The sequence below is a fragment of the Anthonomus grandis genome, chromosome 18, assembly GCF_022605725.1.
Source record: "Anthonomus grandis grandis chromosome 18, icAntGran1.3, whole genome shotgun sequence".
Taxonomy (NCBI): Eukaryota; Metazoa; Arthropoda; class Insecta; order Coleoptera; family Curculionidae; genus Anthonomus; species Anthonomus grandis.
In genome coordinates this window covers 6293740-6313375 of record NC_065563.1, presented here as the reverse complement: position 1 = coordinate 6313375, position 19636 = coordinate 6293740, and the positions used below count along the sequence as shown (strand labels likewise).

Below are 19636 nucleotides of genomic sequence, written 5' to 3'. Positions count from 1 at the left end.
TCTACAGTGTATTTACGATGAAAAAGAGAAATTTATTTAAAATTCAGGTTTTTATATCTTCTTTTATTTTTGGGACACACCAATTAGTATTGTAACGAAATTCGGGAACATACTTTTATTGTCAACGTCAAAAACACTAACCTAACTCGCCTTGACTGTCGTTTAATTGTTTCCAAGGTAAAAACTGACTAAACAATTAAAACTGAATGAATTGTCACGAAGCGCGTCCTTTTTAAAACCCGATGGAACAGTTTCGAAATATTTAGAATTATCTTCATTGTTTTTACCCAAAGAGACAATAATTTTAGGAGAATACTGACAGTCAAAGCAAGCAAGTATACAAATTCTACAAAATTAGAACTACAGGGATTTACAATAATGTAACCTAAATAACCTAAATTGGGGCCAAAATGGGACTCTCGAACAACATGAATTACTTAAAAACTAAACACTATAGATAAAAATAATAAACCAAACCTAAGCAGAACCCTAGAGAAACCCTACGAATCAACTTTAACTACAGAATACTAATAAAAATAGTACAAAAATTAGGAAAATAATTAACGTATTTACATTTTCATAATACTGCTCCCCTCTCAAGTTTGATCATCCCGATCAAACATAGGACCACCTGAGTCATGATAGGGCGCTAACCGGACGATGTTCACAATTTTCATCTTCGTTGTAGGATGTCGCTGGATACGGTACACCACGTCGTTGATTCTGGTGACCACACTGAATGGACCTTCCCAATCCTTCTGGAGCTTTGGTGACTTGCCCTTCGTCCTCCGTGGATTGTATAACCAGACTTTATGCCCAGGATTAAAACCGGTAGAATTTGCCTTTATGTCATAACGTGATTTCATTCTGTTACTTTCTAGATGAAGTTTATCCCGCGCTTGTTCGTGAACAATTTGTAAATGGTCAACACTCTTGTAAATGGTTGACGTACTCCTCAAGGGTTTCAGACTTATAAGGTCTTCCAGTAATAATGTCCAAAAGTAAACGAAGTTCATCACCGTAGACAACTTTTTCCGGGCTTTTTTCAGTTGACTTGTGGATAGAAGAACGATATGCCAATAGGAATGGTTGTATACAGGTATCCCAGTCGGTTTGCTTAGAGTTTCTAGCAAACACTATCCCCAAATAGGTTTGAAATGTGCGGTTAAATCTTTCAACCATTCCATCAGACTGAGGGTGTAGTGGGGTTGTACGGGTCTTATTGATTCCCAGCAACTGGCATACTTGTTGGAATATTTGTGACTCAAAGTTCCTTCCTTGGTCTGAATGTATCTCTCTGAGTACACCAAATCGACAAATCCAGTTCTGGAACAGCATTCCAGCTATTGTCGTTGCTTCTTGGTTTGGAATCGGATAAACCTCGGGCCACTTACTGAAGTAATCCATAGCAACAAGAGCATATCGGTTTCCGGAGCTACTAGTAGGAAAGGGTCCTGCTACGTCTATGTCGATTCGTTCAAAGGGTGCACCAACAAGATACTGCATCATCTTTCCTTTTGTCCGGGTTCTTGGGCCCTTGCTTGATGGACACTGGGTCATCACACTGATCTTGGATTAACCTAGCTACATCCCACTCTTTAGAACTGTGAAGGCCAATACGATTACAAGTAAATATCTCTGGATGCTGTTTTGATTCCTTTTTAAAACAATGTTGACATGTTTCAATACAGGGTCTTCTCGATAAAGCATCGGCATTTTGGTGATATTCCCCTTTCCTATGTTCTATTGTAAAGTCATACTCTTGTAATCGTTGAAGCCACCTTGCTATTTGTCCTTCGGGGTTTTTAAACTAAAATAGCCATTTCAACGAAGCATGGTCAGTTCTAAGGATCAATCGTTGACCATACAAATATTTATGGCAATGTTCAATAGCTTTTACTGCTGCCAATAGCTCTCGTCTGGTGACACAATAGTTTCTTTCTGGTTTTGATAATGTTTTACTGAAATAAGCTATCACTTGCTCGCCATCTCCATATTTTTGTGATAGAACGGCCCCAATTCTAGCATTACTTGCACCGGTATCAAAAATAAAAGTTTATCCAGGAATCGGATATGTTAAAAATGGAGATGTGCATAGTGCTCTTTTTAACTGTTGAAATGCTTCTTCACAGTCTGTTGACCAACTAAATATCATTTTGTCCTCCGTGAGCTTTTAACTTCCGTAAAGGCTTTGCAAGATTAGCGAAATTTCTTACAAATCTTCTGTAATAGGTACAAAGCCCCAGAAAGCTTCTTAATTGGTGTTTGTCAGTGGGTCGTGGCCAATTTTCGATTGCTTCTACTTTAACTGAATCAGTCTTGACACCTTTTTCTGATATTACATGGCCAAGGTATCGAACTTCTTTTTGAAATAAGCAACATTTTTTAGGACTTAGCTTCAGGTTGGCCTCTCGGAGTTTAACAAATACCTTTTGAATATTCTTCAAATGATCTTCAAATGTTTTTCCCAGTATGGTGACGTTATCCAGATAAACTAAACATGATTCCCAAGTCATTGCACCTAAAACTGTTTCCATAAGTCTATCAAAGGTAGCTGGAGCATTGCAGAGTCCAAAGGGCATTACTGTAAACTGCCAAAGTCCTGTTCCAGTCAAGAATGCGGTCTTTTCCTTATCTTCTGGGTGCATCTTTACCTGCCAGTATCCACTCTTCAGATCGAGTGTTAAGAACCATTGTGAACCTGATAGCGTGTCCAGATTGTCGTCAATTCTTGGTAGGGGATAACTGTCTTTCTTGGTAATGTCATTCAGTCACCGATAGTTTACACAAAATCTAGCGGATCCATCCTTTTTCTTCACTAGCACAACTGGAGATGTCCAAGGACTCTGGGAAGGTTCTATCACTCCTTGTGTCCTCATTTCTTGAAGCATTGAGGAAACTTCTCCTTGTTTAGCTATCGGAATTCTTCGAGGTGCTTATTTAATCGGAACGTTGTCTCCAGTGTTAATTCGATGCTACACCAAATCAGTTCTTCCCAGGTCTTTATCGTGCAAGGAAAGCACATCTTGATTTTCTTCAAGAAGACGTCGCAATTTACTACACTGGTCCATGGTTAAATTGGCAGAAGATTCTTCAAATAGGTTTTGTAAACATACAGGAAAAGGTCTGTTTGAATAACGACTTCTATCAGCATTTTTCATGACTGCCACTACTTCAGAGCATACGCCAATGTTCTCTCCTTGTTTCAGGTGTTGATCATATCCTTTTAAATTTACCATTCGAACCAAAACAGTAGATTTCTTCTGCGTAGATTCCTTGACCATATAGTTTGCAGTTTTCCATGGGCTCAATCAAAACAGTTTCTTCCTCTTTTCCTCCAGTTGTAGCATTAACCACCACCTCTGAATTTGCTGGTATAGTAATATCCTTGAATAACTTAACGACTCTGGTATTTACTTTATCTTCATATAGGTGGTGCATAAAAATCTCTTCATTTCTCGTCGTCAATATCCGGTTATATACATCCATTTTAAACTGCTGAGCATTCATAACATCTAATCGTAATATGACATCATCCATGATTTCTGCCACTAGTACTGACTGTTGGAATGTTGTTAAGCCAATGGTGACTGTAGCTTCATGCAATCCAAGAATCGGGATCCTTTTTCCATTTGCAGACTCCAGAATTAAATTGGATGGTGCTAAAAGCCTACAGTGTGTTACGATGTTCGGCTTCACGATTGTATGACTTGATCTTGTATCCACTACCATCTCACATTCACGGCCGCGTATTTTTCTCGGTACTACCAAGCTCTCTCCAGGATGTGGCAGCCGGTTTAGTCTTATACGTGGGGCTTGGTAGCACCCAGCCAGCTTGAAGTTGAAGTTTTCTTGGTTCCTTGGATCTCTTAAAGGCTTGGGGCATTGACGTTTAAGGTGCCCCTCCTCATTGCAATTGCAGCATTGCAATAATCTTTTAGGTTTCCTCGCTAATAATGATTCAATCTTCTTTAGGCAGTCTTCGAGATCACTTTCCGAAGTTCTGATTTGTCTTATTCGTGTCTGCCTTCTAGTTGCTTAAAAAGCTGCCTCATACTCTAGTCCATGGTCCAAAGCTTCTGAAATACTTTTATGATGAGCCATCCTTAGAGCGTGGTTAGTATCTGGATCTCGAACTCCGTCAATAAAACAATTTATAGAAATTTTTTCTCGGAACTCTGTTGGGGCTGAAGGGTAAGCCAGATTTACTAATCGAGCAACATTGGCCCCAAACTGTTGGAGTCCTTCCTCGGGTTGTTGTCTTCTAGATTTCAATTGAGCCTGATACACTTGTTGTAGATGGGCTTCACCGTATCTCATCTCTAAGGTACGCACCAGTACGTCGAAATTGAGCTGATCCTCAGATGGCACCATTCTTAATATTTCTGTAGCTTCTCCTCTAAGGCTTAGCTTAAGATTGAGTGCCTTTTCTTCATTATCCCAGCGATTTCCCCTAGCAGCGGCCTAATTGATTCAAATAGGTACTCCATGCTTCTTTGCCGTCGAATTTTGGTGGCTTTTCTTTCATCATTGATTGCATTTCAGGATCGGGATAAAGAGGAGTCCGTTTTACTTTCATTTCTAGTTCTTGGATCTTTTTTTGTTGCTTCAAAGTTAGTCATTAATTGTTTCTGATTCTTCTCCATTCTTCTTTTCTGATCTTCTTTAAGTTTCAAAACTCGTTCCTCTTGTTTTCTGTCTCGTTCCTCCCGCTCCTTTTTAAGATTATCTTTTAAATTCAGTAAGTCATCTTTCATGGTTCGAATCAGGTCTTTATTTTCTTTCTTCAAGTCAGATTTAATTATCTTAAGTAAATCTTCCTGTTTCTTGTCTCGCTCTTCTTGTTCTTCTTGTTTGCGGTCTCGTTCTTCTTGTTTGCGGTCTCGTTGTTCTTGTTCTTCCTTCTGTTTATGGTCTCGTCCTTCTTGTTTGCGGTCTCGTTCTTCCTGTTCTTCCTTCTGTTTACGGTCTCGTTCTTCTTGTTCTACTTTTTGCTCGTCAAACTTCCTTAATAGCAGCTCCATCAATTTCTCGGTCTCCATCTTGGCCTGACTTCTTGTTAAAGGCATCCACTAAAATGAGCTTCCAAATATCCTTTACTTCTGACACCAATTGTAACGAAATTCGAGAACACCCTTTTATTGTCAACGTCAAAAACACTAACCTAACTCGCCTTGACTCTCGTTTAATTGTTTCCAAGGTAAAAACTGACTAAACAATTAAAACTAAATGAATTGTCACGAAGCGCGTCCTTTTTAAAACCCGATGGAATAGTTCCAAAATATTTGGAATTATCTTCATTGTTTTTGCTTAAAGAGACCAATAATTTTAGGAGAATACCGACAGTCAAAGTAAGCAAGTATACAAATTCTAGAAAATTAGAACTACAGGGATTTACAATAATATAACCTAAATAACCTAAATTGGGGCCAAAATGTGGCTCTCGAACAACATGAATTACTTAAAAACTAAACCCTATAGATAAAAATAATAAACCAAACGTAAGTAGAACCCTAAAGAAACCCTACGAATCAACTTTAACTACAGAATACTAATAAAAATAGTACAAAAATTAGGAAAATAGTTAACGTATTTACAATTTCATAATAGTATTGTAACTTGCGCGTCTTTTTAAATAAATAACTCTATACAGGATTCGTGTAACGAAACTATTTCGTTAGCATTCATTTTTTTAAATGGAAAATCTGTATATTCATGATATTTGACAATTTTACGATATATTCTGAATACCTTTTGTATAGCATACCATGCCTAAAGTTAGTAATTTGTCAAATATGACGTAAAATTAGACGTTTGTGAAACAAATGGCATTAAAAAATAAAAATTTATACACAATTTTTATCACAACTGATGTTCAATTTGGTGTCCCTTTACTTTAATGCATTTTTGAAGTTGGTAAATCACTTCCAATTGCACTTTTTCAGTCACTTACAGATCGATTAGTCTATTTTCCCGTTGAATTCTTTACTTTAAATTATCCACATTATTTGGTCTATTCACATAAACTTCAAATAGCTCCATAAGAAAAAATCTAATAGGGTTATATCCGGTGACCCTGGTGGCCACTCATTCGGTCCTCTTCGGCTAATTCATCTGTTAGGAAAAGTCTTATCAAGAAATAGTCGAACAGCGATAGCAAAGTCATCATGTGTAGTTCAATTCGTTCTTCTCAGATAAATGCATTTTAGTATAAACGGCAATTATACTCACAAATGCATAACAAACCGTTATCAAGTAGGTTCAAAAATTGGAAACTGTTAAATGCTCTAAACTGAAAATAATAAGGTCTACTTACTTTCAAAAATCACATAAAAAATTATGTTGGTGTCATAGTCTACTTGAGACACACTGTTACCAAATTTTTTTGTTTTAAAAAACGCGCAAAGAACAATACTCACCGATGTGTCCCAAAAATATAAGACGAAAAAAATTGTTAAGTTTGAAATTAATTTGTTCCTTTCATTGTGAATGCTTTATACAGGTACTTTGTTTTACCTTAGAATCACTTGCGAGCTAGTTTTCCCATATTTGTTACCAATATTGACCAGTTTTGGATCATCCAGCTTCAATACTGGATCGTCAGGCTTCTTCCAAGGACGAGCAGGTGAAGCCAAAGGGCTGTAAGCAGTAATATGAATACCGCGGTCGTGACAAAACTTTATGAGCTTCTTCTGATTCAGGAGTGGATTCACTTCGACCTGGTTCATCACCGGCTTGATCCTAGCACTATCCAGAATCTTCTGGACCTGTTTGCTGTTGAAGTTCGATAGTCCAATGCTTTTTGTTAATCCTAAATCGACGCACTCCTCCATGCCCTTCCAGGTTTCGCAAAAATCATGGTCGTAGTATATGGCGTCCTAAAAATAGTTAATAGTGAAAAATGGTCCGGATTTATTGTTGCTGCTACCTTAAATGGCAGATGAATGTCAAATTTTCCAGTTGTTTTACATGCTACGGGCCAATGGATTAGGTAGAGATCTACATAGTCCAATCCGAAGTTTTCCAGTGAACGTTTTAAGGCGGGCACGACGTCTTCTTTTTCATGGAAAACGTTCCAGAGTTTCGTTGTGATGAAGATATCTTCTCGTTTGATTATACCTAGAATAACAAATTGTTTATAATCTCATATTTGTCTTCTTCTTCATTAAAAGTTCTGGGCCTGGGATCTTTCGATTTCTTCAAATACCTGGAGAACTTTAATCATTATCAAACAAACCTTTATTATTTAAAAAAAAGAACTTCCAGAGTAGAAGAAGATCTTCTCTGTGTTCATCACAATTTATGCACCAGAATTGCCAAGAAGAGGAAATGAGAAGAGTGGAGATGAGATGAGAAGAGAGGAATGGAAAGAGAAGTTGGGAGATCTGAAGAAACATTGTTAAGAATTGTTGGAAGCATACAGTTGCCTTGAAGAGCAAAATAAGAATAAATACCTTCTGCAATAGCTTCTCGTACGCCTTCGCCAACTTCCTTTTCATTTCCATACAGCCAGGCGGCATCAATGCTACGATATCCCACATGAATGGCATGTTTGGTGGCCTTGGCGCATTCTCCCGGTGGTGACTAAAGTAATGTTACTGTTTATAATAATAATCATAACATTAATAATAATAAAGACTTTATTTTCGCAATTTAAGTTAGATTTACAAATAATTATATCCTAAACATAATTGTACTATTGTGAAAAGAGGCGAAGTGCAGATGTAGAAAACCTATACAAATAGGTTTGTGTTTGTGAATGTGTTTATCTACCCTGCTCTACTTAACCTTAAATATCCATAGTACCTTAATTCAAGAGAAAAATCTTATAAAACATACCTAAATATATACTATCAATTATTAATTGTCAATAGAGCATACATTTTAAAATAGCAAATAGAAAGTAGATAGATTTAAATAGTTTGAAAAAAATATATTTGAAGTTTTATTATAGGCACATTTTTTTTACTCAACTCTTCTGCAGGAAATAATAATTAAAGAATTTATGTTTAAGGATTCGTGGTTCCAAAATCTTGAAACAATCGGGAATAGAGTTGTAAAGCTTTGAAATATTATAGGAAAAACTCCGTTCATAAATAGATGTTAGATGTAGAAGAGATGTTATCAAATCTTTAAATCTAACATTTATATTATGTACATGCGATCTATAGATAATTTTATTGTAAAGATATTACTATATTATGATATTATTATATATATACTAGCTGACCCGGCGAACTTCGTACCGCCGTAGTTAATACCTAACAATTTAATAAAAAAATCAAAACAATATTACAAAAAGCTAGTAAATATTTATTGTAACGCTTTTTGATACACAACATTGTTAGTTTTTTTTCCTGGAGCAAAAATAAATAATGTGGAAGGTTTTCCAACACGGGAGCAGGCCACATACAATTGATCATGTGAAAAACATGGCTTTTCTAAATTTATGCCACAAACATTTAATGACTGCCCTTGCGATTTATTTATCGTCATTACAAATGCAAGTCGCACAGGAAATTGCATCCGCTTAAAATCGAATGGCATTTCGTTCGGAATCATGGGGATGCGTGGAATTAAAACGTCTTCGCCTTTGTACTGCCCTTTCAAAATTGTTGCTTCGATGACATTTTTCATCAGTTTCTTCACCGCAAGGCGGGTGCCATTGCAAAGACGTGGTTGGTTTATGTTCCGCAACATAATAATAACCGATCCGACTCTTAATTGCAGAATATGAGGTGGAAGTCCGGGTATTTCCAGCGAATTTAAAAATTCGGTTGGATAGTTAACGACATCATCTTGGTTGGTAACGGAATCAATGGATTTATAAGTCATAAGATCGCCTGCAATCTTATTTTGAATTTCAAAATTTATTTCGTTTACATCAACGTTTTTCGCAGCCAATATAACTCGTTCTCTTAACCAATCGTGGTTTTTATAATTTTGAACAATATTTGGGAACACCTCGATAAGTTCGGTTTTTGATTCAACAAAGTTACAAAAATTGGGAGGGAAGTTAATGTATCCCGAGGATGTATCTACTGGAATTTTGCCATTACCAATATCAAACAATTGTTTTGAAAAAGCTTTTCAAGATTGATCGTTCTGCAATTCGACTCGCATGTTTATATTTAATTTAAGTGTTTTGACATACTTCCATAAATTTGACGACTTCAAACATGCATTAAGTTCGTCGGCTGGTGTTGATCGTGGCATTACCGGCAATGTTTGTCGAAAATCACCTGCCAATAGAATCATCGCACCACCAAACCGGTTCTGGTTGTGTCGTAAATCTTGCATTGTGCGGTCTAATGCCTCCAGAGATTTTTTGTTTGCCATTGTGCACTCATCCCAAACGATTAATTTGCTTTGTTGTAAGACTTTAGCCATCGCACAGTTCCTCGAAATGTTGCAAGTTGGAGTTTCGATAATTTGCATGTTTAACGGCAACTTGAGTGCTGAATGAGCTGTTCGACCGCCTTCTAACAACGTAGCTGCAATACCTGATGAAGCAAGTGCGAGTGCAATTCCATTTTGCGATCGAATCGCTTCCAAAATTAATGAGATTAAAAACCCTTTTCCAGTTCCACCAGGGCATCTAAGAAAAACAGTCCCCCAGTTTCATCGTTGACTACTCTCATCAGCGTATCATAGGCATGTTTTTGTTGTTAATTTAATAGGGGAACGTTTCGTTGAACTATTTCCGTCAATGCCTCAGAGTCATATTAGGATTCGCGTCATTCCTAATTGTATTAATCTTTTGTTGGTAAGCATCAAGCACATGTCCTCAATTAAAATTAATGCTTCATTTTTAATTTCTTCGTTCATTTGCAAATCTGCATTCGATGTCCTAAGTCGCTTCTGATGCAATATATCTTCGGCCATATGATTGTTATATTTGTTCCACAGATCAATTGGCGTTGATATGAAGCATGTAGAAAAAATTGTAGAAAACAATGTTCGTATTTGTTTAGCATTTGATGAAACTACAGCATCTTCCAGAGTGTGGTGCCAATGAGTATAATTTTCTAGCAATCCCATAAGATGACAGGCTTCTCTGTATGTGCCGCATAATACACCATTAATAGTTCGCAGATGTTGGTCCACGAATATTGATTAACAGTAAACGCAAATAAAAACACTCGTCTTGGTTGGGATGAATTGTGTAAAGACGTCCTAGTGTATCGGTGGAAAATACTTGTGGGTAACCTGGAACGGGCTGACCTTGTTTTCTTCGTTGAAATTTCTTTAACGATTGATTCCAGGTATAATATCTTGGCATTTCGGAGGAAAGCAGCGTTCGGGCAAAGTCATCATTCTGGCACATTTCAAAGAAGCTGGTCAGTGTTGTTGATGGCGGCCTGTCAGCTTGTTGTAATACGTTATGTGCTGTAAAATACACTCGTTGCCCATTTTCTAAATGTACCGCCAAGTGAACAACAGTGGGGTGTCTTTCATGCAAAGCAAATGAAAAGATACGCCACATCGCTTCATTACTGCTAACATAGCGACCCATTTGAAATTGAGTGATTTCATCTCTTGCATTTTCGGCAGCAATTCCCAACACAGCCATGTTACTACCTTTGTTCACATATTTGCAGATGTATTTAATAGATTTTACAGAATGGCAATATTCTACATTTATGTGTGCTTTAAATGTTTTGGATAAAAATGGCAAAAATGGAACAACCCAACGATTATCAACTTCAATGTCCTGTTGTTTCACTTTGACAATTGTTGATCTTCCATTGTCAGCGGTGGAACGGCGGCGATAAAGTGGATAGCCATCATTTCCAGCAATAGTTTCTGGTACTAATTTTCTTGGATAGCGTTTAGAATAATTTCCGTCAACCATACACGGTGAATTTGGATTTAATATTCCACAGGGCCCATGAATCATATTTTTTGTAACAATCTCATGTAACAGTGGATCTTCCTCATTATCGGGAATTTCTGCTGATATCACATCATCGATTTTATTAGGTCTTATCCGCTCAACCAAATGAGGATATGTGCATGTGGCAGTCCGCGTTTTTGCCACTCTACTGAATACATCCAACACCTTATCACCATGAGTGATTTTAATTTTCTTTTGAACATTCTTGCAGTGATGTCATGACGATCAATAGGTGATTGGCCAGCAAATAATTTCTGTCGAACTTCTGTCCACTGCGGATTACATGTGAACGTGATAAACAGATCTGGTGTTCCATAATGACATACATACGTCATAGCATCCTTAGCATATTCATGCATATGTCTCGGACTTCCGATGTACGTTGCTGGAAGAATAGTCTTTCTGCCAACATTCTGTGCATTTCCGTTAGCATTGATGGCATCCCGAAGATGAATGTATTGCTCGGAACAGAGTTTTGCCTGATTCAACCTGATGAATGTCAATCGTTCAGTGTCGTTCAGTGTGTGTGTAGTATATTAGATAATAAGAAGTATATTTGGTTATTTAACTGTAAGTGGATTTATCATCTTGATTGTAAAATGATACCCATCTTCACCTTGCCAAAATAATATAGGATATTGTAACGCATCATATGATCGATGTGTTTCGGACACACGCTGCAGTTGATCGTTCCGCCGATTTAAAATAATATCTCGTTCTTCTAAATTTTCACCTACGATGACAATAGCGACTTTATCAATTGTTGGCGCATTAAAACGTCTTGCATGTTCTCCCGCAGGCTTCTAATCAGCTCTGATAACAATTTTGTGGTCATCAGATGGCATGCGGTCTAAAGCGGTCTTGAATAATGCAACCAATTCATTGTGTTGATGAAAAAATCTTTGTAGTTTTTCCACTAATGGTCTTTTCACCGAATTGTTGTATGCACAACGCTGATTAACTTGTTGTGTTGAATTACCTATAATATAAATTTGCAAAAATTGGTAGTCACTATATGGCGTTGGCAATAAAGATCCTGTTCTATGATATATTTGGCCTTGAATCTGCAAAAGGAAATATATTTAATGTAGGTATTGTCTGTATACTGGCAAAGTAAATACTGGCAAAAGCAACTTCTGTAACACTCTTAATTCTGGTGGCTTGTTTATAGGTACCAATATACTTTCCGTATCATATTACTGAAAGCTACTTACCTTAAAAGTAGGCATAAAATTATCTCTACAAATTTTTGTTGCTCCAAATAACGTCATTTGAAAGCAATTATCATATTGCTGGATATTATTTAAAAAATGTCTTGAATCTGGATGTTTTCCGGAAACTAATGAATATAGTGGGTCTGGAGGCGGTACCAATGGTGTCAATTTGACTTGACCACTTGCACAACACAATCCAAATGCTTCATTTTTAAAGTTCATTAACTTGCAATGTGGACACACAACGTTCATTTGTCCAATAACAACGATTTGCTGCGAACTATAATCGATTGCTGCATCGTAACTAAATGCAGCTCGATTTGGATTAAACCTGAACGGAACGTTTCTACGTTCTTGGTTATTCATTCGATCATTGGTAGTCGTACGAGACGGTTGTCTTCGCTCGTCGGCTCTGATGGTTGATAAGTTTTGTTTTGACTTTGATTTGTTTTGATTTGTCTTTCTGTTTTTGACCTTACCAGACGCGACGCGAAGTTTTGCTGTACGTGTGCTTTCGGTATAAATAGTTTTGATTTGCTTCCTGTATAAACATTAGTTTTGATTTCCGATTAAATTAGTACCTGTTAACCTAAACTTGACCTTAAAATCACAATTTATTGAACTTTAACTCTACAACATCAAGTTTTCGCAGTGCGTGTGATTTGATAATGAACAGTTGATATGATAATGAACAGTTCCGGTCTCCTGCTTTACAAATAATTTTCGTTCACGGAACAATATTTTTTTTATTTAAATATTTGGACACTTTTTGAAATCAATCTTAAGAAATTATGGCTGAATTTAAGTATGATTCCTGTCAAAAGACCATCTTGGAGAAAGAAAAATATAAGCTTCGCTGTAGCGGGGAATGTCGCCGAAATTTTTGCATGTCCTGTACTGGTTTGGATAAGGCCACAACAAAGGTACTGTATAATCAAAAGTAGCATAACATTAGATTCTTCTGCAATGTTTGTGACTCTCCTACTTTAAAATACCTTCATGACAAGGTTTCACAGTTACAAAAAGCGCAGATTCCTTTAGACATTGTTGATGCTTTAGGTTCATGTCTCAAAAATAATACGGATCTCTACCCTGTCATTACAGAACTACATGACATCTTGAGTCAAAATGATCCCAAATGGAAGGTTTTGTTCGAGAAACTGGATGACATTCACAACTTGCTTGCCAATAGTAGATCTGAAAATGGTCAAGAGTCAATGTTTCACTCAATCAGGGATATGAAACAAGAGCTCTTTAACCTGTCTTCACTTCTTTTGGGAAATCACGACGAATCCGTCAAGATCCAGATTCATGATTCCCCCAAACAAGAACTTGCCAAGGAAATGGAAGATTTACGAAAGAGTATTAATCAAATGGCCCTTAAAATGGAAAAGTTGACAGTTAAGGAAAAAGAAATCCCTAAATACATTCCAACAATAGCAAAAAGATCCATTTCCATTTCTATACAGACCGATCAGGAACCAGAAGTTCGCCCCCTACAAAAAGAATAACGGTTTCACCTCAGAAAACCATAACTAGGGAAGAATGGCATTACCTAATCGTCTCTAATATTTCTCCTAACTATACAGTAAAGTTAAAGATAAGCTCCACACTAATGCTTTTATTCGATGTTTTCCCTTCACGCAAAATGAAGACAGTGTGAACTCCAGCTTTAAAGTAGGTGTCCAAAACAAGGATCTTTTTAGCCAGCTAAAAGAGACGAACGTATGGCGGCTGGTGCTGTTGTGGATGGACGGAGGATGGGTCCATTACCACCGTTAAATTCTCCTCCGGCAGCTAATAAAACCTTAACTCCCAAACCTGTCTCAAATCAGCTCAATATGCTTCAAATTGGTTCAGATAAAGATGCGATAGCTGCATCTAAGTCATTTGGGCAAGAAAATGTCAGCTTCAAGCTTGTGGAGAAGGCCAATGATGATGATGGACTGCATAATATGGACCCGATGACTCCTCCAGTAGTGCGACTACCCCAAAAATCTGATGCGGAAAATGGACGGTACCTGTTGGCTAGACTGAGAGATCCCACCATCTTAAAAACTCTTAGGCTCTACTTGGCATACCTCTATGACCAGCCTTCCAACGTCTGTCTCGAAGGCCACACCAAGACCAGTGTCAAGCTAATGCTAGCTTCGGAGGGCCTATCTACTAACATAGACTCCCTCCGACGCTTGTATATCCGTTTCCACGACGTCTATGGAATTGGTGCAGCCGAAGTGGAAGAAGACCTCTCCGCTTTTAGATCCTTCTTTTCTTCAGAAAAAATTTTAAGGCTTCAAAAAATACGAGAAAGTCAATGTAATTATTTTTCCAGTGGTTCCTCATCTAGGAACAAAAATTTTTAAATAACGTGACGCGACCAGAGGATCAAGCACCCTCTGATAAATCGGATGATAGCAAGCTTAGCGTATTTCTTCTTAACATTTAGTCCTTAAGACACAAAACTATTTCTCTTATTAGAAGAGCTACATTTTCCAGAAATAGTTGCTATAACCGAACACTGGCTAAACATTGATGAACCTGTTTTTGTTCAAAATTACACTACAATAGCAAGATTTAATAGAACTAATTTATCTCATGGGAGCACTATGATTATGTCTATAAACAACGATTTTTCACCGGTAACTTAGTTTGCTAACTTTTTATCAGAAAAAGTATTTGAATTTTCCATAGTTTACCATAATATGTACGATCTCTATATTATTTGTGTATATAGAACACCTGACGCTGACTTACAGACTTTCCTTCAAAAACTACTAAGCTTGCTAGAATCCTTGCCCTTAAAAGGTAAATTAATTTTGTGTGGCGACCTTAATATTGATTTTTCCAGTGTGTGTGCTGCTCAAGAATCTCTTCACTCTATTTTCGTCTCAATGGGTATAGTAATGCATATTAACTTTCCTACCAGAATAACTAGTCGTATCATCTTTTGCTCCTGAACTCGTAGATTGTACGGTTTTTAATTCCGGATTTTCTGATCATGAAGCTCCACTAACTAAATTTTCCATAAATTCTAAAGGCAAAAACACGTTACGTAAATTAGGCCGTGTTTTTGGCAAAAATAATTTCTTACAATTCAAGAACTTATGCCAAACGGCTGATTGGGATTTTCTTAGATAGAAAAATGTACCATAAGACTATAAAAGCTGCAAAAGATATTTATTATAATAAAAGGATGATCGAATCAAGTAATGTTGCCAAAGAAACATGGTCTATTGTAAATGAATTAAGAAATAACACTTCTTCATCTAGCACTATCCCTACTTCACCTGAGGACCTTAATCACTACTTTGTTAATGTAGCTAAAAATCTAATGGCTACCATAACACCTTCTCACGATCCTCGTTCATATCTTCCAAATGAAAATTTACACAGCTTCTTTTTTACCCCCATTGTATCAACAGAGCTTCAAACTACAATTAATGAAATAAAAAACAAATCATCATCTGGTACAGATGGGCTCACTCTCAAAATGTTTTCCAATCTGCCAAATTGCACCTTAATCCATCTAACAAACTTAATTAACAAGTCATTCCAAAATGGTGTCTTTCCTACCTGCCTTAAAACTGCAATAATTATTCATTTGCATAAGGGAGGAGATAAACAACAAGCTTCAAACTATCGCCCAATCGCACTCCTTCCCACTTTATCAAAGATCATTGAACGATTGGTTAAAAAAAGGCTCTTATCGTTTCTGTTTAAATATAAAATTCTTACTCCTCACCAATTTGGATTCTTGAGTAACAAGTGCACAAATAATGCTGTTTCCTCTCTTTAATAGTGTTTATACCAGTATAAATAATAATCATTCAACAGCAACATTTTTTTGTGATTTCTCCAAGGCTTTTGATTGTGTAAACCATAACATTTTAATTGACAAATTGAATCACTATGGGTTCAGAGGAACGCCCCTTGAGTGGTTTAAATCGTATCTCAGTTACAGAAATCAGCTTGTAAAGGTTGATACGACGAAGTCTTCTTGCAAACCAATAGAATGTGGGGTACCTCAAGGTTCAGTCCTGGGCCCTATTTTGTTTCTGATTTTTGTAAATGACATGGACAATCTTAACATCAGTGGCAAAATCTGTCTTTTTGCTGATGATACTAGCTTTACATGGAGCAATCCGGATGCTAGGGCACTACATGCTACTATTTCTAATGACTTAATTACCATTAAATCGTGATGCGATTCTAATCTTCTGTTCCTAAATGTCTCAAAAACTAAAGTCTTATCATATAAAACTACTATTCAACCCTAACAACACCAGTTTGGACGTTGTTGAATTTGTGAAGTTCTTGGGACTTAATGTTGACTACTCCCTAAAATGGGACTTGCATATTGATGCCTTATATAAAAAATTAAGTTCAGCATGTTTTGCCTTAAGATCAGTTTCCAGGGAATTAGGTTTTCAAACATCAAGAACAGTTTATTATGCCCTTTTTGAGTCACATCTACGTTACGCCCTTCCATTCTGGGGCACATGCGGTGTGACTCAATTTGAGCGCATCTTTAAACTCCAAAAGAGAGCAGTTCGGTATCTGCTTGGATTTAATAGCAGAGCTCACTGTCAATAAATCTTTAAAAAATACAAGATACTTACTCTTCCCTCTTTATTCATATTGGAATCTATTTGCTTAGTACGCAAACATAGTACGCAAATGCCAAGTAGGCCGTCTCACAATTATTCACTTCGCAACGCAGTGCATGATCTTTATCTGCAAACCCCTCGGTCCGAGTTAGTAAAAAGCTCTATTCTATACAGAGCCAAAAAGATGCATAATCATTTGCCTTTGGAAATTAAATCAATTACTTTTTTTCCTCGATTTCATAATGCTTTGAAGGCATACTTTCTGGAAAAAGCCTTGTACGCAGTGGAGGATTTTTTTCTAGGATAACTTTTTGGGTATCACACACACACTGGCTCTTTTTATGTCTTAAAATAGAGAATATATTAGTTTTTTTTTCTTTAGTAAATGAATTGCACTTTCATTTTGTATTTAATTAATTTACTGTTATTGACTATTGTGTTTATTTTTATTGACATTTTATACATCATGATGTATATTGACCAGGTACATTGTTTTTGTACAGTTTTGCATGTATTTATTTTGTTTGTATATTTTATTTTTAATTTTATTTTGTGTTTTCTTTTGTTTTTATATGTTTTTTGTTATTAGCTTTGTCTACAAAATTTTGTAATTTTTTGACAATAAAGCATATGATTGATTGATTGATTGATATTCCTATTCCATCTATTCCTTTCAACTTCATTTCGCATCTCGCGTTGCTCGTTGGTTTGACTTGCCCGTATATGTTGTTCGCTTGCAGCATTTCGCGTTCTACGACTTAAGTTGGTTCGTCGAGTTATTGGCATTTTTGAGATTTATATGTCACATAAATAATCCCTAAAACATGTTTCTACATATAACTTATGCATACCACGTAGTCTATTAAAAGTTTAATACCTGATAAATTTTTTAATATTTTATGTCACCTACTACTGCCACCCTGTTTATAATTTGTCTTTAAACACTAAACAACCACTGTTGCACTTAACAAACTAAAAAGTTTCACTAAGCTGCACTAAGAAGAAAATTCACTAAAACTCGCTAAACAAACTTGAAAATAACTCGCAGAACAAATACACTTTTCTTCGAATGACGCAAAGCATTAAAAGCAACTGTCAAACGCGAAAAACTGACTTATTATGTTTCAGAATGCATGCATGCTAAATAGAAATTGCTGAAAGCGCCATCTATTTTTAATATTTTATGTCACCTACTGCCACCCAAGCGGCATCTATTTTTTATTTCTTAAATTACTTTGACCGATAGATTTCTTTAGACTGTCTTATTCTAATCGAAACCGATAGATGTCGCGCAAAGCATTTTTAATTTTTTTGCAAATTTCCAATTTCTGGTGCAATTTTCCCGATGGTTTATTCTATAATATCCTTCTACAAACTAAAATACATCTTAAGAAGAAAGAATTAATAAAATCGGTAAAGTCATTTTCAAGTTATTTAATGACCAAGGAAAATATGGATTCATTTTTATATAATTAGATTATTATGATATTATTAGATTATGTATAGGTATCTTATAAAATAACAACCTTATATAAACAAATGCACAGTGCACTGTACATCTGGTTTCCATTCTAAGCCAGTTTGTTTCAGAGAGTTTATAAGAAATTCTTTCATATTCACGGATTACATAGATGTACCCCAAACAGGAATTTTGCCCTCCTTATATACGTTTTTTTTAAATTTATATCCAGCAGTTTCCATAAACTACATCTCCATATTCAAACACAGATAAAACGTTACATAAAATTATTTTTAATCTTTGCGATCGAATGTGTCGATTGCTGTATAATAATTTAAGTCTAAGATAAACTTTTAGGATACAATAAGATACGTGCTGGTCGAATCGCATTTGACTGTCAAAAGTAAGACCAAGATTTTTTATATTTTCCTTTATTTCTAAAAACACGTCACCTACCCTAACATTAATTTGATTTTTAATAATTTGCACTTTTTCATCATTTTAGGACCAAATATTAACAAACATTACTTGCTTGGATTCAGATAAAGATAATGCTGTAGAGAAATAAATCTTGAGTTTTCTAATTCTGTATTAATACATTGAAGCGACTTATTAGCTTGCTCTTTAAAAAAACGAGTAATATAGTTGTGTAGCATCCGCGTAGTAGTGAACTTAACATGTTTTTATTATCTTATTAACATTTGATGTATATATGGCATATAATAATAGACTTATAACCGATCCCTGAGGGATCCCACAGAGAATATGCTGTAAGCTAAATAACATTCCATCAATCCTATCACACTGACTCCTTCCTGTTAAATAATGTTTAAAAAATTGAATCACATCTCTCTTAAATCCTACATAAGATAAAATTGCCAATAATAAATTATGATCTATAGTATCGAAGGCTTTGGTGTAATCTAAAAGTGTTAAAATTGTAATTTTTCCCAAGTTGGCGGCCCTCAAAATATCATCGGTTATATGAGCCAAAGCCGTAGAACAGCTATGGCTATTCAAAATTTAGATTGCACATCTGGCAGTATTTTATTATGCTGAACATGTTTAGTCATTTGGGGGTGAATAATTTTTTCTAACACCTTAGCCAAGCAAGGTAGAACACTAATTGGTCGTAGATCCTTATAATCTTTTGGGTCACTACATTTGGGCAGGGATGTTATTATAGCACATTTCCATTGACTTGGAAAAGTTGAATTTATTAAGCAATAATTAATTAGATGTGCTATACAAGGTGTCCCGAAATTACATCGCAATATTTTACCAGCCGCATCTTTGTCTAAAAATCAGACAAATACTTCATATACAGGAATCTTAAAAAGTGATTCGTTTTCATGTTACAGGGTGTTTTATAATTCCTATTAAAGATGGTTTTTTGTTAATATTTTCGAAACGCCTGGTCGTTATTTTCCGACATTTTTATCGTATACTACTGTTATTA

At 36.0% G+C, this 19636-nt stretch overlaps 1 protein-coding gene across 1 annotated transcript in view; it reads right to left on the bottom strand.

The window, feature by feature from the left end:
• LOC126746907 (aldo-keto reductase family 1 member B1-like) overlaps positions 1-19636 on the bottom strand; it is a 35481-nt gene that overhangs the window by 1118 nt on the left and 14727 nt on the right. The window contains exons 2-4 of the mRNA XM_050455330.1: positions 7455-7584; positions 6929-7119; positions 6517-6878 (exon numbers count right to left, since the gene is read on the bottom strand). Coding sequence (XP_050311287.1) covers positions 6517-6878; positions 6929-7119; positions 7455-7584 — 683 coding nt within the window. The remainder of the gene's footprint in view (positions 1-6516; positions 6879-6928; positions 7120-7454; positions 7585-19636) is intronic.